The sequence below is a fragment of the Lepidochelys olivacea genome (assembly GCF_965140295.1).
Source record: "Lepidochelys olivacea isolate rLepOli2 genome assembly, chromosome: 10".
Lineage (NCBI taxonomy): Eukaryota > Metazoa > Chordata > Testudines > Cheloniidae > Lepidochelys > Lepidochelys olivacea.
In genome coordinates this window covers 36,328,406-36,350,981 of record NC_140420.1, presented here as the reverse complement: position 1 = coordinate 36,350,981, position 22,576 = coordinate 36,328,406, and the positions used below count along the sequence as shown (strand labels likewise).

At 48.1% G+C, this 22,576-nt stretch overlaps 1 protein-coding gene across 1 annotated transcript; it reads right to left on the bottom strand.

Moving 5' to 3' along the window:
- Window positions 1-389: 389 nt before the first annotated feature.
- Window positions 390-6,261, bottom strand: LOC311526857 (uncharacterized protein; the record flags this gene model as incomplete). The annotated part of the gene is made up of 3 exons (XM_084640329.1): window positions 390-414; window positions 1,952-3,355; window positions 4,511-6,261. 3 exons carry the CDS (start codon window positions 6,259-6,261, stop codon window positions 390-392), a joined length of 3,180 nt encoding a protein of 1,059 aa, XP_084496455.1.
- Between the last annotated feature and the right edge of the window lie 16,315 nt (window positions 6,262-22,576).

Here is a 22,576-nt window from a genome sequence, read left to right as displayed (position 1 = left end):
TCATGTCTGTGATACTCAAAGCTCAGGTGGCATATTCTAATGTGTGCTGCTTTCTCCTAGGCCTCACCAATTCAGCTGCCAGTCACTTGTGAGTATGACACTCTTGCAATCACACATCTCCAACAGGAGAACTTTTCTCATTTTAAGGCACACTCAGATGCCATTTTCCTCTTTTAAACTAGAAGCAAGTAATACCAGCATTTGTCTAGTAAGTAATAGAGAGGTTGTTCTGAGATAGAAGCCCTGACTTTAAAATAGTTTCCAGAAGTGGTTCCATTGCAGAGATGGAAGTGGGATACCCATCCTCCTTAAGGTGAATCCAAAGAGATTCCCTACTGCTTTTTGCTTGCGCCCATGTTCTGTATCTTGCGTCCTAGGAGATAATGCTCCTACCCAACTAAGGGCACGTCTACGCTACAAAATTAAGTTGATCTAACTTATGTTAGCACACAACCGCTGCAGTAATTACATAACTTGTGTGTGTCTACACTTTGCTCCTTGGGTCAGCAAGTGCACATCCTCACCAGGAACACTTGTACAGATTATACTGTCAGTGTGTGGTATTGTGGGATGCTTTCTGAAAGCCAGTAACAGTCGACATAAGCAACACAGTCTTTACATTGACACTGTGTCAACCTAACTACATTGACGTTGACTCTTGTGGAGGTGGAGTTTTTAAGTCAGTGTAGCAAGGCAGTTACGGCAGCGGGAGTGAAATTTTTGTGTAGACACTTACAAAGGCCGACGTGCACTGCCTTGCATTGACCTAACTCTGTAGTTGTCAAGGTTCCTCCCCCACTCTGAACTCTAGGGTACAGATGTGGGGACCTGCATGAAAAACCTCCTAAGCTTATCTTTACCAGCTTAGGTCAAAACTTCCCCAAGGTACAAAATATTACCCCTTGGACAGGCCGCTACCACCACCAAACTAATACTGGTTACTGGGGAAGAGCTGTTTGGACGCGTCCTTCCCCCCAAAATACTTCCCAAAACCTTGCACCCCACTTCCTGGACAAGGTTTGGTAAAAAGCCTCACCAATTTGCCTAGGTGACTACAGACCCAGACCCTTGGATCTTAAGAACAATGAACAATCCTCCCAACACTTGCACCCCCCCTTTCCTGGGAAATGTTGGATAAAAAGCCTCACCAATTTGCATAGGTGACCACAAACCCAAACCCTTGGATCTGAGAACAATGAAAAAGCATTCAGTGTTTTACAAGAAGACTTTTAATAAAAAATAGAAGTAAATAGAAATAAAGAAATCCCCCCTGTAAAATCAGGATGGTATATATCTTACAGGGTAATTAGATTCAAAAACATAGAGAACCCCTCTAGGCAAAACCTTAAGTTACAAAAAAGATACACAGACAGAAATAGTTATTCTATTCAGCACAATTCTTTTCTCAGCCATTTAAAGAAATCATAATCTAACACATACCTAGCTAGATTACTTACTAAAAGTTCTAAGACTCCATTCCTGTTCTGTCCCCGGCCAAGACGACTACAGACAGACCCTTTGTTTCTCTCCCTCCTCCCAGCTTTTGAAAGTATCTTGTCTCCTCATTGGTCATTTTGGTCAGGTGCCAGCGAGGTTACCTTTAGCTTCTTAACCCTTTACAGGTGAGAGGAGCTTTCCCCTGGCCAGGAGGGATTTCAAAGGGGTTTACCCTTCCCTTTATATTTATGACACGCCCCCCAAATCTCAGCTAGGGTGAAACACTGGCTGGGATTTCTTCCTGGAGCTCTAGGAAAACAGAGTTAATAAGACACATGCATCTCTAAATATACTACCAAGTACATAAAGACTAACAATATTTTCCACATCTCAAGGACGATTTTAACCAGTTGATTCTGGGAAACTTTCACGGGAGAGTGCATCAGCCACTTTGTTAGAAGCTCCTGAGATGTGTTGGATGTCGAAATCAAAATCTTGGAGAGCTAAACTCCACCGAAGAAGTTTTTTGTTAGTTTCTTTGACAGTGTGAAGCCACTTTAGTGCAGCATGGTCGGTTTGCAGGTGGAAACGCCGTCCCCAAACATATGGGCGTAGCTTTTCCAGAGCGTAGACAATGGCATAACATTCTTTTTCAGTGACTGACCAGTTGCTTTCCCTCTCAGACAGTTTTTTGCTGAGAAACACTACAGGGTGGAATTCTTGATCAGGTCCTTTCTGCATTAAAACTGCTCCCACACCACGCTCGGATGCATCTGTGGTTACTAGGAACGGTTTGTCAAAGTCTGGGGCCCTTAGTACAGGGTCAGACATGAGTGTCGCTTTAAGCTTGTTAAAGGCCTTCTGACACTTTCCGGTCCACTGAACAGCATTTGGCTGTTTCTTTTTGGTTAGGTCTGTCAGTGGGGCAGCGATTTGGCTGTAGTGCGGTACAAATCGTCTGTAATAACCGGCCAAGCCTAAGAAGGATTGAACCTGTTTCTTTGACTTTGGGACAGGCCACTTTTGGATAGCATCCACTTTGGCCTGTAGGGGGCTGATAGTTCCTTGACCCACCTGGTGTCCAAGGTAAGTCACTCTGTTTAGGCCTATTTGACACTTCTTAGCCTTAACAGTTAGTCCTGCCTCCCTTATGCGCTCAAGGACTTTTTGTAGATGTTCCAGGTGGTCTGCCCAGGAATCCGAAAATATGGCCACATCGTCAAGGTAGGCGACTGCATATTCTCCTAATCCCGCTAGGAGACCATCTACAAGTCTTTGGAAAGTGGCGGGTGCATTTCGCAGCCCGAAAGGGAGTACATTAAATTCATACAGCCCGAGATGTGTGATGAAGGCTGACCTTTCCTTGGCAGATTCATCTAGCGGTACCTGCCAGTACCCCTTGGTTAAGTCCAAGGTAGAGATGAACTGGGCCCGTCCCAGTTTCTCTAATAGTTCATCTGTGCGTGGCATGGGATAGTTGTCTGGGCGAGTTACAGCATTTAGCTTACGGTAGTCCACGCAAAAACGTATTTCCCCATCTGGTTTGGGAACTAGAACCACTGGAGATGCCCATGCACTTTCAGAGGGGCGGATTACACCCATCTGTAACATATCCTGGATCTCCCGTTCTATAGCAGTTTTAGCTTGAGGAGACACCCGGTAAGGTTGGACCCTAATTGGGTGAGCATTACCTGTGTCAATGGAGTGGTATGCCCGTTCAGTCAGTCCTGGGGTGGCTGAGAACGTTGGCGCGTAGCTAGTGCACAGCTCCTGGATCTGCTGTCGCTGCATACGCCCAAGGGTCATGGAGAGGTTCACCTCTTCCACACCACCAGCACATTTCCCTTCGTAGTAGACACCTTCAGGCCACTCAGCGTCGTCTCCTCCCTGGGCTGTAAACTGACAAACCTTTAATTCTCTGGAATAAAAGGGCTTTAGAGAATTAATATGATACACCTTAGGCTTTCGGTTGGAGGTGGGGAATGCTATGAGATAATTAACAGCTCCCAGGCGCTCCTGGACCACGAATGGCCCTTCCCACGATGCTTCCATTTTATGGGCCTGGAGCGCCTTTAAGACCATGACCTGGTCTCCTACTTTGAAGGAACGCTCTCTGGCATGTTTATCATACCAGGCTTTTTGCTCTTTTTGAGCATCCTGTAAGTTTTCTCTAGCAAGGGCTAAAGAGGTTCGGAGGGTGTTTTGTAGGTTGGTTACAAAGTCCAGAATGTTAGTTCCTGGAGAAGGTGTAAATCCCTCCCATTGCTGCTTCACCAACTGCAATGGCCCCTTAACCTCACGGCCATATACAAGTTCAAATGGGGAAAACCCTAAACTGGGATGTGGTACAGCTCTGTAGGCAAAGAGCAACTGCTGCAATACTAGGTCCCAATCATTGGAGTGCTCATTTACGAATTTACGTATCATGGCCCCCAAAGTTCCATTAAACTTCTCCACCATGCCATTTGTTTGATGATGGTAAGGAGTGGCAACCAAGTGATTTACCCCATGAGCTTCCCAAAGGTTTTTCATAGTTCCTGCCAGGAAATTAGTCCCTGCATCTGTGAGGATGTCGGAGGGCCAACCTACCCTGGCAAAAATGTCTGCTAGTGCCTGGCACACACTTTTAGCCCTGGTGTTGCTTAGAGCTACTGCTTCCGGCCATCGGGTGGCAAAATCCATGAAAGTCAGTATGTACTGCTTTCCTCTGGGTGTCTTTTTCGGAAAAGGACCCAGAATATCCACAGCTACTCGCTGAAATGGAACTTTAATGATGGGGAGTGGCTGGAGAGGAGCTTTGACCTGGTCTTGGGGTTTTCCCACTCTTTGGCACACCTCACAAGACTGGACATAGGTAGAAACATCCTTGCCCATTCCCTCCCAGTGGAATGACCCCCCCAAACGGTCTTTGGTCCTGTTCACCCCAGCATGGCCACTAGGGTGATCATGGGCTAAGCTCAAGAGCTTGGCCCGGTATTTAGTTGGAACTACCAACTGTCTCTGAGGATGCCAGTCTTCCTGGTGTCCCCCAGAAAGAGTTTCCTTGTATAAAAGTCCTCTTTCTACAACAAACCTGGATCGATTAGAAGAGCTGAGAGGCGGTGGGTTGCTCCGTGCCGCCGTCCAAGCTCTCTGGAGGCTTTCATCTGCTTCCTGTTCAGTCTGGAACTGTTCCCTTGATGCTGGAGACATCAGTTCCTCATGGGATTGTGGACCTAGGCTTGGTCCCTCTGGAAGCGATATAGGGGATGGAGCTGTTTCTGTTGACTGTGAACCGCTCTCCGCTGGTGCACTATGTTGGGATTCAGGCTCCGGCTGAGCCTCTTGTGTAGGGTTATCGGCTGCTGCCAGTTCAGGTTCGGTGGGGCCCTCTGGTGTTGAGGTTGCAAGTACTGGATTCAGTGCTGACACGGGGTCTGGTGTTGGTTGTTCGGCTGGTTCCGGTTCTGGGACTGGTTCCGTCTGGGTCTCTGGGACTGGATCCACTACTGCTGTTGCAGACATTGGCCTGGGGTCCAGGTCCATCACCTCTGACTGGGTCCTGATAGAAGTTTCCGGAACAGAGCTAGGCCTCACGGCTTGTTTAGCCTGGTTGCGGGTGACCATTCCCACCCTCTTGGCCTGCTTCACATGATTGGCCAAGTCTTCCCCCAACAGCATGGGGATGGGATAATCATCATAGACTGCAAAAGTCCACATTCCTGACCAGCCCTTGTACTGGACAGGCAACTTGGCTGTAGGCAAATTGAAAGAGTTGGACTTGAAGGGTTGAATCGTCACTTGGATCTCTGGGTTGATTAAATTGGGGTCCACTAAGGAAGCATGGATAGCTGACACTTGTGCTCCGGTGTCCCTCCACGCGGTGACCTTCTTCCCACCCACACTCACAGTTTCCCTCCGCTCCAAGGGTATCTGGGAGGTATCTGGGCCTGTGGACCTCTGGTGTGATTCCGGTGCAATGAACTGTAATCTGTTGGGGTTCTTGGGGCAGTTGGCCTTTACATGCCCCAGCTTGTTACACTTAAAACATCGTCCAGCTGACGGGTCACTGGGGCGAGGAGGGTTGCTGGAGAATGGGGTGGTGGGACGATAAGGGGTCTGGAGGGTTCTTTGGGAGGTAGGTGGGGCTTTGGGCGGCCCCCGGTAATAGGGTGTGGTCTGGGGTGGTCCCTTCTGGTCTCCGCTCCAACTGCGACCAGTTTTCTTCTTCTCTGCCACCTCCACCCATCTGGCTCCAATCTCTCCTGCCTCAATTACAGTTTTGGGTTTCCCATCTAGGATGTATCTTTCTATTTCCTCAGGAACACCCTCTAAGAATTGTTCCATTTGCATTAGGAAGGGCAAATTTACTGGAGATTCAACACTTGCTCCTGATATCCAGGCATCCCAATGTTTTACAATGTGGTAGGCATGTCGGGTAAATGACATGTCTGGTTTCCACCTTAGGGCTCTGAACCTCCGACGAGACTGCTCGGGTGTTATCCCCATTCTGACTCTCGCCTTGGATTTAAACAGTTCATACTTGTTCATGTGTTCTTTAGGCATTTCAGCTGCCACCTCAGCTAAGGGTCCACTGAGCTGCGGCCTCAGCTCTACCATGTATTGGTCAGTAGAGATGTTGTACCCAAGGCAGGCCCTTTCGAAGTTTTCTAAGAAGGCCTCAGTATCATCACCTGCCTTGTAGGTGGGGAACTTTCTGGGATGGGAAGTGGTACCTGGAGAAGGATTGCTAGGGTTTGTTGGTATATTCTGCTGGGCCTTTATCCTCTCCATCTCCTCCACATGCTTCCTCTCTTTTTCCTTCTCCTCCTCCTTCAGCCGCATGAGTTCTATCTGTCTTTCATGTTCCCTTTGTTTTTCCTCAGCCTGAAATTTGGCTAATTCCAGCTGTAGTCGAGCTGAGGATTTGCCCATTCTAACCTCTCTGTTTTTAACTAACTTTACACCCGAGGTTCAGAAATAAACAAACAAAACTTGGCTGTAAAATTTTGCTGTGCTGGAATAGAATACCTATTCTCTGATAGTGATTGTCAGCCTACAGAAAAAGACAATTCCCTTGTCTCTGCTCTGGGCCCAAATTAAAGCAAAAAACCTCCAACTACTTGGAAAACTGCTTACCCAGCCCAAAGAAAAAAAAAATTTCTTTTCAAACCTGTGCTCCTTGTAAAACAAAAAAAAAATCAAAATCCTAAAAAAACCCTGCCACTTTTGTCTCCAGGCAAATGGGTAGAGCACACACCCCCTATTTACTTTTAGGAAGAAAAGAAAAAAAAACCTCTGGGTTGGAAGACTGTGAATTTCCCTGCAGGAGTTAAGTACCCTGCCTCTAGGCAAAGAAAACCTGCAATTCACAAGATAATCCCCTTTTGTCTCTGCTTGGCCACAAAGCAGAGAGAAACCAAGCTGCTTTCAGTTTCAAAGCTGCCTTCTGGACTTCCTAAAAATTCCTTTTTAAAATCTGTATTTCTAGTTCAAAAAATCTCAACTGGATCTCAAAATGATTTCAGGTTAATCCCACCACTGTGCCACCATGTCAAGGTTCCTCCCCCACTCTGAACTCTAGGGTACAGATGTGGGGACCTGCATGAAAAACCTCCTAAGCTTATCTTTACCAGCTTAGGTCAAAACTTCCCCAAGGTACAAAATATTACCCCTTGGACAGGCCGCTACCACCACCAAACTAATACTGGTTACTGGGGAAGAGCTGTTTGGACGCGTCCTTCCCCCCAAAATACTTCCCAAAACCTTGCACCCCACTTCCTGGACAAGGTTTGGTAAAAAGCCTCACCAATTTGCCTAGGTGACTACAGACCCAGACCCTTGGATCTTAAGAACAATGAACAATCCTCCCAACACTTGCACCCCCCCTTTCCTGGGAAATGTTGGATAAAAAGCCTCACCAATTTGCATAGGTGACCACAAACCCAAACCCTTGGATCTGAGAACAATGAAAAAGCATTCAGTGTTTTACAAGAAGACTTTTAATAAAAAATAGAAGTAAATAGAAATAAAGAAATCCCCCCTGTAAAATCAGGATGGTATATATCTTACAGGGTAATTAGATTCAAAAACATAGAGAACCCCTCTAGGCAAAACCTTAAGTTACAAAAAAGATACACAGACAGAAATAGTTATTCTATTCAGCACAATTCTTTTCTCAGCCATTTAAAGAAATCATAATCTAACACATACCTAGCTAGATTACTTACTAAAAGTTCTAAGACTCCATTCCTGTTCTGTCCCCGGCCAAGACGACTACAGACAGACCCTTTGTTTCTCTCCCTCCTCCCAGCTTTTGAAAGTATCTTGTCTCCTCATTGGTCATTTTGGTCAGGTGCCAGCGAGGTTACCTTTAGCTTCTTAACCCTTTACAGGTGAGAGGAGCTTTCCCCTGGCCAGGAGGGATTTCAAAGGGGTTTACCCTTCCCTTTATATTTATGACAGTAGTATAGACCAGGCTCAAGGCTTGGGTGGTACTACCAATTTATGTCAGTATAACTACATAAATCCACACCCCTGTGCAACGTAGTTATACTGACCTAACCCCTGGGGCTTCTCCCATTGACATAGCTACTGCCTTCTCGGGGAAGTGGAGTACCTACGGCGACAGGGGCATCTTCACTAAGTGCTACAGTGGTGCACCTGTCTGTAACTGAGAAGGTAACTGTTTGTAACCTGTCACAAAACTGAGAATGTGCCCTGCTTTGGCTTTGTTCAATCTGATCACTTTGTTCCTGGGTGGTGGCACTCCAAGGGGAATGGGACTGTCCCTTGCAGATCCTCAGCTGGGTCTGTATATCTCTGATCACCTAGTTCCTGGGTGGTGACACTCAAAGAGCAATGCCCTGTGCTGATCCTCACTGGGTTTCTGTATCTTTGAATCCCTTGTTCCCTTTGAAGTGACACAGCTAAGTGGCTTTGTGCTAATCCCTCAATCCCAAGTAATGTCACAGTTCTTGTTTCCTCTATTCCTCTTTCAGAAGGAGAGGCAGCAGTGGGTGTTGCAGGAGGCTAGTAGGAGGAGGGAAGAGCAGCGGAGAATAGCTGGTATGTTGTGTGTGTGTGTGTGTGTGTTCGCATGTGTGTTCTTAAGAAAAAAGTGGATGGAAGCTTATTAAAATGATTGTCATAGTGAAAGGGGTCTGCCTGACCTTGTGGTGCCATCCTCTCCCAACAAAGGAACTCCCAGTGATGCACCTGCAGCATCTGAGGGGCACGGGAGGGAGAGTGTTAGTATGAAAGCAGGGAAATCAGTAAGAAGAGCCCAGATGTAAAGCCTACTTAGAAATACTCCCATCCCACCACCCCCATCTCCTGTGATGAGCGTACAACCTAACTCCTCCATTTGATCTTTTCTCCATTTCAGATGCTAATCAGGAAGGGAAATGGGTCAGAGGGGAGGAGCTCCCTGACTTTGACGAGTAAGATTATTTCCTATTAACTGACATGCTCTAGAATTTTTAAAGTATCTTTGCTTATGAAATCAGGTCTTATACTTGTAATGTCAGATTCTTCCTCCAGATTCCTGACCAGGACTCTGGAACAACAAAAGAAAAGTTCCCTCTCCCACCCGTGTAAGCCTTCCTAGGTTTTACGTGGAGCTTGGTGCATGCTGGGTGTCAGGGATTGGACTTCGGGAGTTTGATGGGTGGATCTCCACATTGAATGGCTATATCCTAGTTATGTACCTTACTATGAAATCTCAGTGTAAGGAGATCCCAATAACAGCGGACTCCATCATACCCAATCCCTTTCCCTGCCCCACAGTAAATGATCCAAACCACACTGAAGTCAGTGGGAGTCTCTCCATTGACTTCAATGTCATTCTTTGGGAGGAGCCTGACTCCGCTTTCATTTTCACTAGTGTAAATCTAAAGCTGTGGAGTTACTCTGATTTATATCAATATATAACTGAGCAAAATCTGGCCCATTGTAGTTCCAAATGGAAAACTTCAGATGAAGTTAAGTTTGTTAATATTGTTGCCCCTTCGGCTAGCCAATGTTTGAGGCCTTGTAGGGCTGTTCCCATTAGGAGGAGAAATGGATGATATGAGTCATGTCTGTTCTTTGGTGTAACCTTGTTTATAAGCAGGCCTGGCTGTAGGATTTTTGCCGCCCCAAGCAAAAAAAATTTTGGCCACCCCTGCTTTTTCTTGTGCCCCCCGCCTCCGGCTCCGCCCCAACTCCGCCTCTTCCCCGCCCCTTCCCCAAATCCCCAGCCCTGCCTCCTCCCCCAGGCGTGCCGCATTCCCCACCCAATGGCTTCCTGCAGCTCCCCCCCGCAACCCACTGCCCTAGCTCACCTCCGCTCCGCCTGCTCCCCTGAACACACCGCCGGTCCATTTCTCCCCCCTCCCTCTCAGGCAAGGGAGAGGCAGCTCATTCAGGGGAGCAGGCGGAGCGGAGGTGAGTGTGGGGGGAGGAGCGCAGGAAGTAACGGGGGGGTAGAAGAGCCGCTCCCCGCCCCAGCTCACCTCCGCTCCACCACCGCTGCCTCCCCCCGAGCGCACCGCGGCTCGACTTCTCCTCCCTCCCTTCCAGGCTTGCCGCGTGAAACAGCTGTTTCGCACACAGCAAGCCTGGGAGGGAGGGGGGCGAAGCAGAGCGGCGGCGACGTGCTCAGGGGAGCAGGCGGAGGCGGAGCGGAGTCGAGCTGGGGCGGCGGGGGCACATTTCTAGCTAGGGGTGGCATGGCCAGCACTGGAATGCTGCCCCTAGAATTGTGCCGCCCCAAACACCGGCTTGTTTTGCTGGTGCCTAGAGTCACATCTATTTATAAGATGTTTATAAGAACTGTCCCCAAAGTCCTGTTTCCCTGAACACAGTAGGAACAAACATCAGGCAGTTTCTTTGCTCTGATCCCCAAGTCTGCTGCTTTAGTGAGCTCTCTGCTCAAGAAGCTTCCTGTCAGGATCATCCTCCCAACTCCTTTTCCTTACATGATTTGTTGAGGGAAGAGTCAACACGGCTTTTGTAAAGGGAAATCATGCCTCACCAATTTACTAGAATTCTTTGAGGGGGTCAACAAGCATGTGGACAAGGGTGATCCAGTGGATCTAGTGTACTTGGACATTCAGAAAGCCTTTGACAAGGTCCCTCACCAAAGGCTCTTAAGCAAAGTAAGCTGTCATAAGATAAGAGGGAAGGTCCTTTCCTGGATCAGTAGCTGGTTAAAAGACAAAGGGTAGGAATAAATGGCCCATGTTCAGACTGGAGGGAGGTGAATAGTGGTATGCCCTAGGGATCTGTACTGTTCAACATATTCATAACGATCTGAAAAAAGGGGTAAACAGTGAGGTGGCTAAATTTGCAGATGGTATAAAAGTACTCAAGACAGTTAAGTCCAAAGCAGACTGCGAAGAGTTACAAAGGGAATCTCAAAAGTGGGTAACTCGGCAACAAAATGCCAGATGAAATTCAATGTTGATAAATGCAAAGTAATGTACATTGGAAAAAAAATCCCAACTAGACACACAAAATGATGGGGTTTAAATTAACTGTTACCCCTCAAGAAAGATCTTGGAGTCACTGTGGATCGTTTTCTGAAAACATCCACTCAATAGCAGTGGCAGTCAAAAAAGTGACCAGAATGTTAGGAACAAATTAGGAAAGGAATAGATAATGAGACAGAAAATATCATAATGTCACTATATAAACTCATAGTTCACCCCCAGCTTGAATACTGGGTGCAGTTCTGGTCACCCCATTTCAAAAAAAGATACATTAATTGGAAAAGGTATAGAGAAGGGCAACAAAATGGTTAAGGGTATGAACCAGCTTCTATGTGAGGAGAGATTAAAAAGACTGGGATTTTTCAGCTTGGAAAAGAGATGACCGGGGTGGGGGGTATGACTGAGGTCTATAAAATCATGACATGTGGAGAAAGTGTATAAGGAAGTGTTATTTACAGCTTCATGTAACACAAGAACTAAGGGTCACCCAATGAAATTAAAAGGCAGCAGGTTTAAGAAGAGACAGGAAGTATTTCTTCACACAGTGCTGCACAGTCACCCTGTGGAATTCCTTGTCAGGGGATGTTGTTGTCATGGCTCCACTGCACCAGTGCTCTCTAACGGTTCTGGAACAGTCCCTGGGAGGACTTCTTCAATGTGTCAGCCCCCATAGGGTCACACTCTCTCACTGGATACGCCCCTTGGCTTCACTGTCTCCTGCCACTGACCCTCAGAGCCCTCAGTACCCCTGCTTCACACTGTGAACTCCCCTCAGTGAGTCCACTTGGCTTGGACACCGGGAGAAGTCTTACGCCCCCAAAGGGAGCAAAACACCCCCAAATTTAATCTGCAGTGACTCTCAGTCAGCATTGTAAAAACAGAAGGATTTATTATATGTCTGAAACACTATAGAAAGTTCTTAAGTTCGCACAAAGAACAGAAAAGTTACAGCAAAGTCCATCTGGGTCAGTTCAGAGCCCAGAGCTTCCTCTGACCCCCATTGAGTCCCACTCCAGAAGTCAAGAGCTTGCTTCCAGCAGCCCACACATAACCACTTTGTCCTTGTTCCCGGGCAAACATTGTCCCCCTGGCCTCCTCCATGGCCCTTTGTTCTCCAGCTGGTCAAACCTGGCTTATTTGCAAAGGAGGTTGTTAGTTGCTAGGTATCCAATGTCCAGGCCATTGTCTTCTGGGACTCTTCATGGCATGGGGCCAGGCCCCAGAGAGCCAGGAGTCAGTCACACCTGGATCTCTGCAAAGAGTAAACAACCTCCCCCTCCCCCTCCCGTGACCTCATTAACCATAAACCACATAGGGGAAACTGAGGCACACACACTATTCACACAAAATATTATGAATAATTCCCACTCTGTCACTGTTGTGAAGGCCAAAAGGTGGCAGCCATTAGCACCTTTCAGGGTAGCAATACATCAGTAGTGTAAGAAAAGAAACCCTTTTATAGCTTAGTCAATACTCTAAATCCCTTGGACTGTAGATGGAAGAATACTTAGCCCTGGTCTACACTGCAAGTTTAGGTTGCATTTAGCAGCATTAGATAGATTTAACCCTGCAGCCATCCACATGAGGAAGCCATTTTTGTCGACTTAAAGGGCTCTTAAAATCAATTTCTGTACTCCTCTCCCACAAGGGGATTAGTGCTGAAATCGACATCACTGGGTCGAATTTCGGGTAGTGTGGATGCAACTTGACGGTATTGGCCTCCAGGAGCTATCCCAGAGTGCTCCATTGTGACCGCTCTGGACAGCACTCTCAACTCAGATGCACTAGCCAGGTACACAGGAAAAGCACCGGGAACTTTTGAATTTCATTTCCTGTTTGGCCAGTGTGGCAAGCTCATCAGCAGAGGTGACCATGCAGAGCTCATCAGTACAGGTGACCATGTAGTCCCAGAATCGCAAAAGAGCTCCAGCATGGACCGAACGGGAGGTACTGGATCTGATCGCTGTATGGGGAGACGAATCTGTGCTATCAGAACTCCGTTCCAAAAGACGAAATGCCAAAATATTTGAAAAAATCTACAAGGGCATGATGGACAGAGGCCATAACAGGGACCCACAGCAGTGCCACGTGAAAATTAAGGCGCTCAGGCAAGCCTACCAAAAAAACAAAGTGGCAAACGGCCGCTCTGGGTCAGAACCCCAGACATGCCACTTCTATGATGAGCTGCATGCAATTCTAGGGGGTACCCCTACCACTACCTCACCCCTGTCCATGGACACCTGCAAGGGGGAGTCTCATGCAACACGGACAGGGATTTTGGGGACGAGGAAGATGAGGAGGATAGTGCACAACAGGCAAGTGGAGAAACCATTCTCTCTGACAGCCAGGAACTGTTTATCACCCTGGAGCCAATACCCTCCCAAGGCAGGCTCGTGGACCATGAAGCCAGAGAAGGCACCTTCTGGTGAGTGTACCTCTGTAAATATAATACATGGTTTAAAAACAAGCATGTTTAATGATTAATTTGCCCTGAAGACTTGGGATGCATTCGCGGCCAGTACAGCTACTGGAAAAGTCTGTTAAAGTGTCTGGGGATGGAGTGGAAATCCTCCAGGGACATTATTAAGGGGACATTCAGAGGTGGCCATTCCTGCTGGGCTGTTTGCCTGTGGTCGAAAAGAAATCATCCCCGCTTTTAGCCATGCGGTGGGGTGGGGGCGGCCCATTCATGCTGAGCTGTTCGCATTTGGCTGGAAGGGATCTTCCCTGATATTAGTCACTCGGTGGGAGGAGGGATTATCATTCCAGAGAATTGGGGGCGGGAGGTTAGTTGGGTTTGTGCTGCATGTTAACCCAAAAACCTCAGCCCCTCCTTTTAAATGGCCAACCCAACGGGTGCTTGGTATGGGAAAGGTGGGCCCTGCTGTTTGAAACCATTCCCACATGTTATGAAGGTTGAAGAAGCTGAAAGACTGTGGCTTACCATGGCTGCCTGCAAGCCGAATTCTGTTGCCCAGCCCTGTGTGTGTGATCTCTCATACCAAACCGGCAGGCCCTCAATATAAGAGGCAAAATGTGACCTTGTACTGAAAACACATGTGCTATGTAATGTTAACAGCTTGGTTCACCATGAAAGAGTCTACCCACTGTTCGCTAAAATGTGTCTCTTTAAATACTACTCTCCCTTTTTTTCCTCCCGCAGCTGCAAATGTTTCAATGCTCCCCCTATCATCATGGATCAATGGTTCCATGTCTAGATGGCAGCCAGTATCAAGTGGAGTGCCCCAAGGGTCGGTCCTCGGGCCGGTTTTGTTCAATATCTTCATAAATGATCTGGAGGATGGTGTGGATTGCACCCTCAGCAACTTTGCGGATGACACTAAACTGGGAGGAGTGGTAGATAAGCTGGAGGGTAGGGATAGGATAAAGAGGGACCTAGACAAATTGGAGGATTGGGCCAAAAGAAATCTGATGAGGTTCAACAAGGACAAGTGCAGAGTCCTGCACATAGGACGGAAGAATCCAATGCACAGCTACAGACTAGGGACCGAATGGCTAGGCAGCAGTTCTGCGGAGAAGGACCTAGGGGTGACAGTGGATGAGAAGCTGGATATGAGTCAACAGTGTGCCCTTGTTGCCAAGAAGGCCAATGGCATTTTGGGATGTATAAGTAGGGGCATTGCCAGCAGATCAACGGACGTGATCGTTCCCCTCTATTCGACGTTGGTGAGGCCTCATCTGGAGTACTGTGTCCAGTTTTGGGCTCCACACTACAAGAAGGATGTGGATAAATTGGAGAGAGTCCAGCAAAGGGCAACAAAAATGATTAGGGGTCTGGAACACATGATTTATGAGGAGAGGCTGAGGGAACTGGGATTGTTTAGTCTGCAGAAGAGAAGAATGAGGGGGGATTTGATAGCTGCTTTCAACTACCTGAAAGGTGGATCCAAAGAGGATGGATCTAGACTATTCTCAGTAATAGCAGATGACAGGACAAGGAGTAATTGTCTCAAGTTGCAGTGGGGGATATTTAGGTTGGATATTAAGAAAAACTTTTTCACTAGGAGGGTGGTGAAACACTGGAATGCGTTACTTAGGGAGGTGGTGGAATCCCCTTCCTTAGACGTTTTTAAGGTCAGGCTTGACAAAGCCCTGGCTGGGATGATTTAGTTGGGATTGTTCCTGCTCTGGGCAGGGGGTTGGACTAGATGGCCTCCAGAGGTCCCTTCCAACTCTGATATTCTATGATCGATCTCCGTCCCAGAAGCTAGCGCAGATAAGAAGTTGAAAAAACTCCACTCATGATGAAATGTTCTCTGAGCTCAGGCAGTCCTCCTGCACTGAAAGAGCCCAGCAGAATGCGTGGAGGCAAACAATGGCAGAGTCCAGGAAAGCAGAAAATGAACACGAGGACAGGAGGGACGAGCAAGATGAGAGGTTGCGGGAGCAAGAGGAGAGGTGGCGGCAGCATGATGAGAGGAGGCAGGATGCAATATTGAGGCTACTGGGGGATCAAACTGATATGCTCTGGTGTCTGGTGGAGCTGCAGGAAAGGCAGCAGGAGCACAGACCACTGCTGCAGCCCCTATGTAACCGTCTGCCCTCCTCCTCAAGTTCCATAGCCTCCTCACCCAACGTGCGGGGGGCCTCCGGGCACCCAACCACTCCACCCCAGAGGACTGCCCAAGCAACAGAAGGCTGGCATTCAATAAGTTTTGAAGTGCAGTGTGGCCTTGTCCTTCCCTCCTCCCCTCATCCACCGCCTCACTCAGTGCTTCCCTCCTCCCCTACCCCTCCTGGGCTACCTTGGCAGTTATCGCCCTATTTGTGTGATGAATTAATAAAGAATGCATGATTTTGAAACAACAATGACTTTATTGCCTCTGCAAGTGGTGATCGAAGAGGGGGAGGGCGGTTGGCTTACAGGGAAGTAGAGTGAACCAAGGGGGCGGGTTTTCATCAAGGAGAAACAAACAGAACTGTCACACCGTAGCCTGGATAGTCATGAAACTGGTTTTCAAAGCTTCTCTGATGTGCAGCACGCCCTACTGTGCTCTTCTAATCACGCTGGTGTCTGGCTGCATGTAATCAGTGGCCAGGTGATTTGCCTCAACCTCCCACCCCGCCATAAAAGTCTCCCCCTTACTCTCACAGATATTGTGGAGCACACAGCAAACAGCAATAACAATGGGAATATTGGTTTTGCTGAAGTCTAACCGAGTCAGTAAACTGCACCAGCGTGCTTTTAAATGTCCAAATGCACATTCTACCACCACTCTGCACTTGCTCAGCCTATAGTTGAACAGCTCCTTACTACTGTCCAGGGTGCCTGTGTATGGCTTCATGAGCCATGGCATTAAGGGGTAGGCTGGGTCCCCAAGGATAACTATAGGCATTTCAACATCCCCAACAGTTATTTTCTGGTCTGGGAAGTAAGTCCCTTCCTGCAGCTGTTCAAACAGACCAGAGTTCCTGAAGATGCGAGCGTCATGTACCTTTCCTGGCCATCCCAAGTTGATGTCAGTGAAACGTCTCTTGTGATCCACCAGTGCTTGCAGCACCATTGAAAAGTACCCCTTGTGGTTTACGTACTGGCTGCCAAAGTGGTCCGGTCCCACAGTAGGGATATGCGTTCCATCTATCACCCCACCACAGTTAGGAAATCCCATTGCAGCAAAGCCATCCACTATGACCTGCACATTTCCCAGAGTCACTACCCTTGATAGCAGCAGCTCAGTGATTGCATTGGCTACTTGCAGCACAGCAGCCCCCACAGTAGATTTGCCCACTCCAAATTGATTCCCGACTGACCGGTAGCTGTCTGGCATTGCAAGCTTCCAGAGGGCTATTGCCACTCGCTCGTGAACTGTGAGGGCTGCTCTCATTTTGGTATTCTTGCACTTCAGGGCAGGGGAAAGCAAGTCACAAAGTTCCATGAAAGTGCCCTTACGCATGCAAAAGTTTCGCAGCCACTGGGAATCATCCCAGACCTGCAACACTATGCGGTCCCACCAGTCTCCCGGGGCCCAGAATCAGCATTCCACAGCATGAGCCTGCCTCATTGCCACCAGGATGTCCAAATTGCTGGGGCCCGTACTTTGAGAGAAGCCTGTATCCATGTCCTCATCTCTCTCATCACGGCGCTGCTGTCACCTCCTTGCCTGCTTTTGCAGGTTCTGGTTCTGCACATACTGCAGGATAATGCACGAGGTGTTTACAATGCTCATAACTGCCGTGGTGATCTGAGCGGGCTCCATGCTTGCCATGGTATGGCATCTGGAGAAAAGCAGAGTTGCAGCGGAAGTGGTGGCTGATGACGGATGCCATGAGAATAGATATTTATAGAGAACGATGAGAGGACCTGTAAGGTGGATTCATGAGAGCAGGAGAGCAGAGTTGCAGTGGAAGTGGTGGATGACAACGGTTAGCACCACGCACATTTCCCGAGGCAGAACACACGTACCCGGGAGCCCATGACAGACAACATGGAGAAATTTGCTATTGAGACAACAGCAGCAGAACATAGTTGCAGCAGCAGCGGTGGATGACGACGGTTAGCAGTCTTACGGCACTGTCTGCTGAAAGCAGTATGATGTCCGCACGGAAAATAGACGCAAAATGATTGTCTGCTATTGCTTTCACGGAGGAAGGGGCGACTGATGACATGTACCCAAAACCACCTGCGACAATGTTTTTGCCCCATCAGGCTTTGGGAGCTTAACCCAGAATTCCAATGGGCGGCGGAGACTGTGGGAACTGTGGGATAGCTACCCAGAGTGCACCGCTCCAGAAGTCGATGCTAGCCACGGTAGTGAGGACACAGTCCGCCGACTTAATGCGCTTAGTGTGAACATACGCAATCGACTGTATAAAATCAATTTCTAAAAATCGACTTCTATAATATCGACCTAATTTTGTAGTGTAGACATACCCTAACTCTATTGATGTTAATGAGCACACAGCCTGCAGGTCCACCTGATTCTGCAAGGTACTGAGGCTTAGATCCTCTAAGGCATTTAGGTACCTAACTCCTATTAATCTCAATGGGAGTAATGTGCCTAAATACTTTGAAGATCTGAGCCGAAGTGTCCTCAAGTCCTGTTGATATTAATGGGAGTTGAAGGTGCTCAGCACTACTCAGGGTTAGGCCTTTAAAGGAGCTTTCTATATTCACCCCTTCACCATTCCCCAGAAAACTTTATTCTTCCATCAATAGGCCATAGGCTGCATAAAATAATATTCCCCTCACTTGATCCTCAGCACCTAGGCTTTGGAGCTTGTGAAATTCCTAGCATGCATGGCATATTCTGATGTGTGCTGCTCTCTCCTAGGTGTCCTCCGTGCAGCTCAGAGTGGTTTGTGAGTACAACATGGGTCTCCATGAGTTTCTTGTCCATTAAACAGCACATTGCTCAGAAGCCATTCCCCGCTTTTAACTGGGAATGAGGGGCACCAGCAGTTTCCTACTGAGCAGTGGCACAATTTCCTAGCAAGACTGAATGTCTGTCTTTCAAATGCATTCACCAGTGGGCCCCAGAGCAGAGTTGGGGTGGTGGGTTCCATCTCCCTCTGCATGAAAGGGGTGGAGGAGTGTCACTGATTTGTTACCAGGAGACACTCTCTTTTGAGAGCAGGGGGACATTTGACAGCAGTGGAAAATCTTGCGTTAAGTAGCTAAGAATGAGGGTTCAGGCCAGGAGGTGCAGTAATCCCAGTTCTTTGCTGCTCTCCAGGTCTCACTTCCCATGCCTAGATCAGCTAGCTAGCATCTAGCGAACGGATCTAGTGAGACTCTAGATGGATATTGTTGCCTTAACAGTTGACAGATAAAGGTCCTTTCAGCTCATTGGCCTTGTTCAATGGCAGCATATGAGTAGGCTGCTCCCAGGACCATCTATTGAAGATGGTCTAAACTAACCATAGGGCTTCCAGCCGCCAAGAGTTTGCCCCTTGCCCTTGGGAGTTCATGAGCCATAGAAGGCCAGGCCTTTTGGCTTGCTTCTAGAAAGTCTCCCCAATTACTGTCCAAAAAGGTTCAGGAGATTCCAGTGGATCACGGCAAGTGTCACCTGCTACCTTGTTGTGTTGTAAATTTTCTTTGTTTGATGCTCTCAAACAATGTCCCTTTTCCTTCCTACTCACTGAAACCACAGGCAGAGGCTCCCCAGCACTATGGTGAGTCCAATCATGCGACTATATGAGCGAGTCATGGGAAATATTTACTGTATATAGGGTTTAAATTCTCAAAGATTATTTTCTGGAGGGCCACCCTCCCATTCGGGGCTCTGGGCTTTAGCCCTGCGGAGTGTCTGTGTGCAGGTGCCAAGCAGGCATGCAACACAATCACTCCAGAGAACACTACCTGCTACAAGTGTCAGAGTTTAAGAACAAGACTTGATCTAGTCGTCGTAAAGATAAGTCCGGGTTTCAGCCAAAGTAGCCGGTTTGTCTGCCCACGCTGGAAACAGGCTGACCCAAAAGGCGGAATCGTTACAAAGTGACTCTAGAGAGGAGAGGTTGAGCTGTCAGTAAGCTGTTCAGGGGAGATACAGGCAGGCTGCAGGTTGGTAAGCTTTAGGTAAGAAGACATGCTGTGCTCCTGAGATTAAAAGTGCTTTGGTTTCAGAAGGCTGGCTGGTTGCTGTGTGCTACAGCTCCTGAAGGGAAGTACTTGCAGGTGCCAAACAGAGCCAGGCCTGCTGAGAACTCACAGCTAGCACGAAGGGCTGTGCCCCAGAGACATGGTCTGAGAGTGGGGGAATTGTGGGATTCCACCTCATGATGGGTGAAGGCACGAAGCCTCACACCTGAGCAGGGTACACTCAGAGACTAGAGAGGGGTCAAAGGTGCAGCTATCCCTTGACCATAACATAGGGGAACTTGGCCTGGGGCTTCCCAGAAACAGGAGCATTATTTCAAAGGAGTGTCCATGGAAAATAATTTTATGGGCCAAATTCTGTGGATGATCAAGGTCTGGCTGTACTCCCACCCCATTTCTTCTAGTGTCACAGCCAAGAGAGGTGCATAGCTCCACTGGAGTAGCCCCAGGGCTGTGAAGGCAGTACAAAGACACAGGGCTTCTGCATTACAACCCTGGCCTCCCCAGGCTACTGCTTAGCTCCATGTGGGATTTGTTCTTTGGAGTAATCTGCCCCTCCCCACAAGGGAATGACCTGAGGGAAACTCTATTTGTGCCCAGCCCCTTTACCCCCAGCTGAGAATGATCTGGGTACAAATTACTTGGGAAAAAAACCCTCATTTCTCACGAGCCTCTGTATAAGGCAGGAGTGCAGCAAGTTCCTGGATCTACAGCAGAGTGATCATGTGACTGCATATTGTCTTTCACAAACCCACCTTCTCAGCCAGAGCTACCATGGTGGCCAATATGGGCCCACTTGTGTGCCATTGAGATTAATCACATTGGCGTCAATGGGAGCAGAATCACAACCTGAGAGAGTGGCCTTTGGGGCATGACTTGGTAGCTTCTGAAATAGGAGGGTGATCTTTGTCCAGCTCTGACGCTCTTAGTCCACACTGAGCATTGTCACTCCACCTGTAAAGCCCAGGCTGGTGGAGAGTTACTAAGTAACTAAAGTGGTATAAGAATTGAGCACAGTGTTTCTGCATGTGTCCTCATCCCATCCATTTCAGAGGATGATGATCCTGACAGGAGATGGCTCAGATGGGAGATGGCTCAGAGGGGGCTATCCAGCAGGTAAGCACCCAACATCCCGCTATTAAATGTAGTTTAGAAGGCTTTCACGCAAGTGCCTCTGGGAGAAGCTTCTCATAGAATGAAATCAAATGTTATAACCACTCCCTTCCCAGGCTCCACTTTGTCTGCCCAAAGTCTGATCCTCACCCCCCACAATGCTCAGAGAGCTCCATGCTCCCCTCTCCTCACAAAGGCCTGCATGCTTGCTCCATCTTTCCACTCCAATACAGGCCCAAAGTTTCAGCATACACTGAATCCGCTTCTCATCCAAAGCTTTCTCAACCCCCAGTTTGAAATCAAGTCACTGAAACTCCAGCAGTTGTGACCTGTTCTAATGTCTGTAACATTCTGTTCTAGGGAGGAGGAGATATATGAGCCGGTAAGTACTTTTGGACACTTTGTTCTTTTGTTTTTAATATAGCCACAGAGCTTCATTCAAAGCCAGGACTGGGGAAAGCCTGAGCAAGTTTAATGAGGCACATTAGATTGTAAGTTTCTTGCAGCAGGAGCTGTCTTTTGTTCTGTGGTTGCACAGAAAACCCGTCCCCTTGCTGGGGCTCAGAGCGGCTCCAGCCCAAGCCCAAACATCTACATGCTGTTTTTAGTCCTGTAGCATGAGCCCAGCGAGCCCAAGTCAGTTGACCTGAGCTCTGAGACTCACTGCCATAGATGGGATTTTTTGCTGCACAGATGTTCCCTCAGACCAGTGTTTCCCAAACTTGGGACATTGCTTGTTCAGGGAAAGCCCCTGGCGGGCCAGGCTGGTTTGTTTACCTGCCGTGTCTGCAGGTTCGGCCCATCACAGCTCCCACTGGCCACGGTTCACTGCTGCAGGCCAATGGGGGCTGAGGAAGTGGCGAACCGCGGCCAATGGGAGCTGCAATCGGCCAAACCCATTACACGGCAGGTAAACAAACTGGCCCGGCCCACCAGGGGATTTCCCTGAACAAGCGGTATCCCAAGTTTGGGAAACACTGCCTCAGGCAGATGTAGTTCAGAAGGGTGTCCCCCCAGTGTCAGAGCATGAGCCTGGAAATTGAGAGCTGGCTGTGCATAGATTCACTACGAGACCTCAGGTCACTTAGGGCTTGATTTTTCTAAGGCATTGAGCACCCCAGACTCTCTTCAGTGTCACCTCTGAGAGTCAGGCCTTCAGCCACTCTCTGCATCAGTAACCCCCTAGTTGGAGCAACACCTATTTCACGTAGGTGCTAGAAGCTAAATTAGCCTCCACCGCTGAATGCCTTGGACTCCTGTTGAAGTCAGTTGCAGATGAGGCTGTGCAACATTGGGTCCTGATGCTAGATTATCCCTTAGGGCTTTGTCTACATGGGAATGCTATGCCAGGATAAGATAAGGCAGTGGTTCTGAACCAGGGGTATGCATAACCCCAGGGGGCATGCAGAGTTCTTCCAGGGGGTACATCAACTAGTTTAGATATTTGCCTACTTTTACAACAGGCTACATAAAAAGCACTAGCAAGTCAGCACGAACTAAAATTTCATACAGACAATTACTTTATACTTCTCTATATACTATACACTGAAAGAAAGTATAATATTTATGTTCCAATTGATTTATTTTATAATTCTATGATAATGAGAAGGTAAGCAATTTCAGTAATAATGTGCTGTGACACTTTTGTCTTTTTATATCTGATTTTGTAAGCAAGTAGTTTAACTTGCAAACATCTAGAAGATAAGAAGGTGATAAGTGACAGTCAGCATGGATTTGTCAAGAACAAATTGTGTCAAACCAGCCTGATAGCATTCTTTTACAGGGTAACAAATCTTGTGGATAGGGGGTGTCATGAGGTCACTCACCACACTGGCATCTCCTGCGGGCCATTTTGGGAATTAGCTCTATTGTCAGCAGGTGTGCCCTCCAGTTGTAGTGGCTCTCCCATCCTCATCTCAACCTGCAGACCCACCACAGTTCCACTCTCACTGCCTCTGCTTCATGGCACAGCCTTCCAGGCTTGTCACAATCCTTCCACAACAGTCTAGCTGCT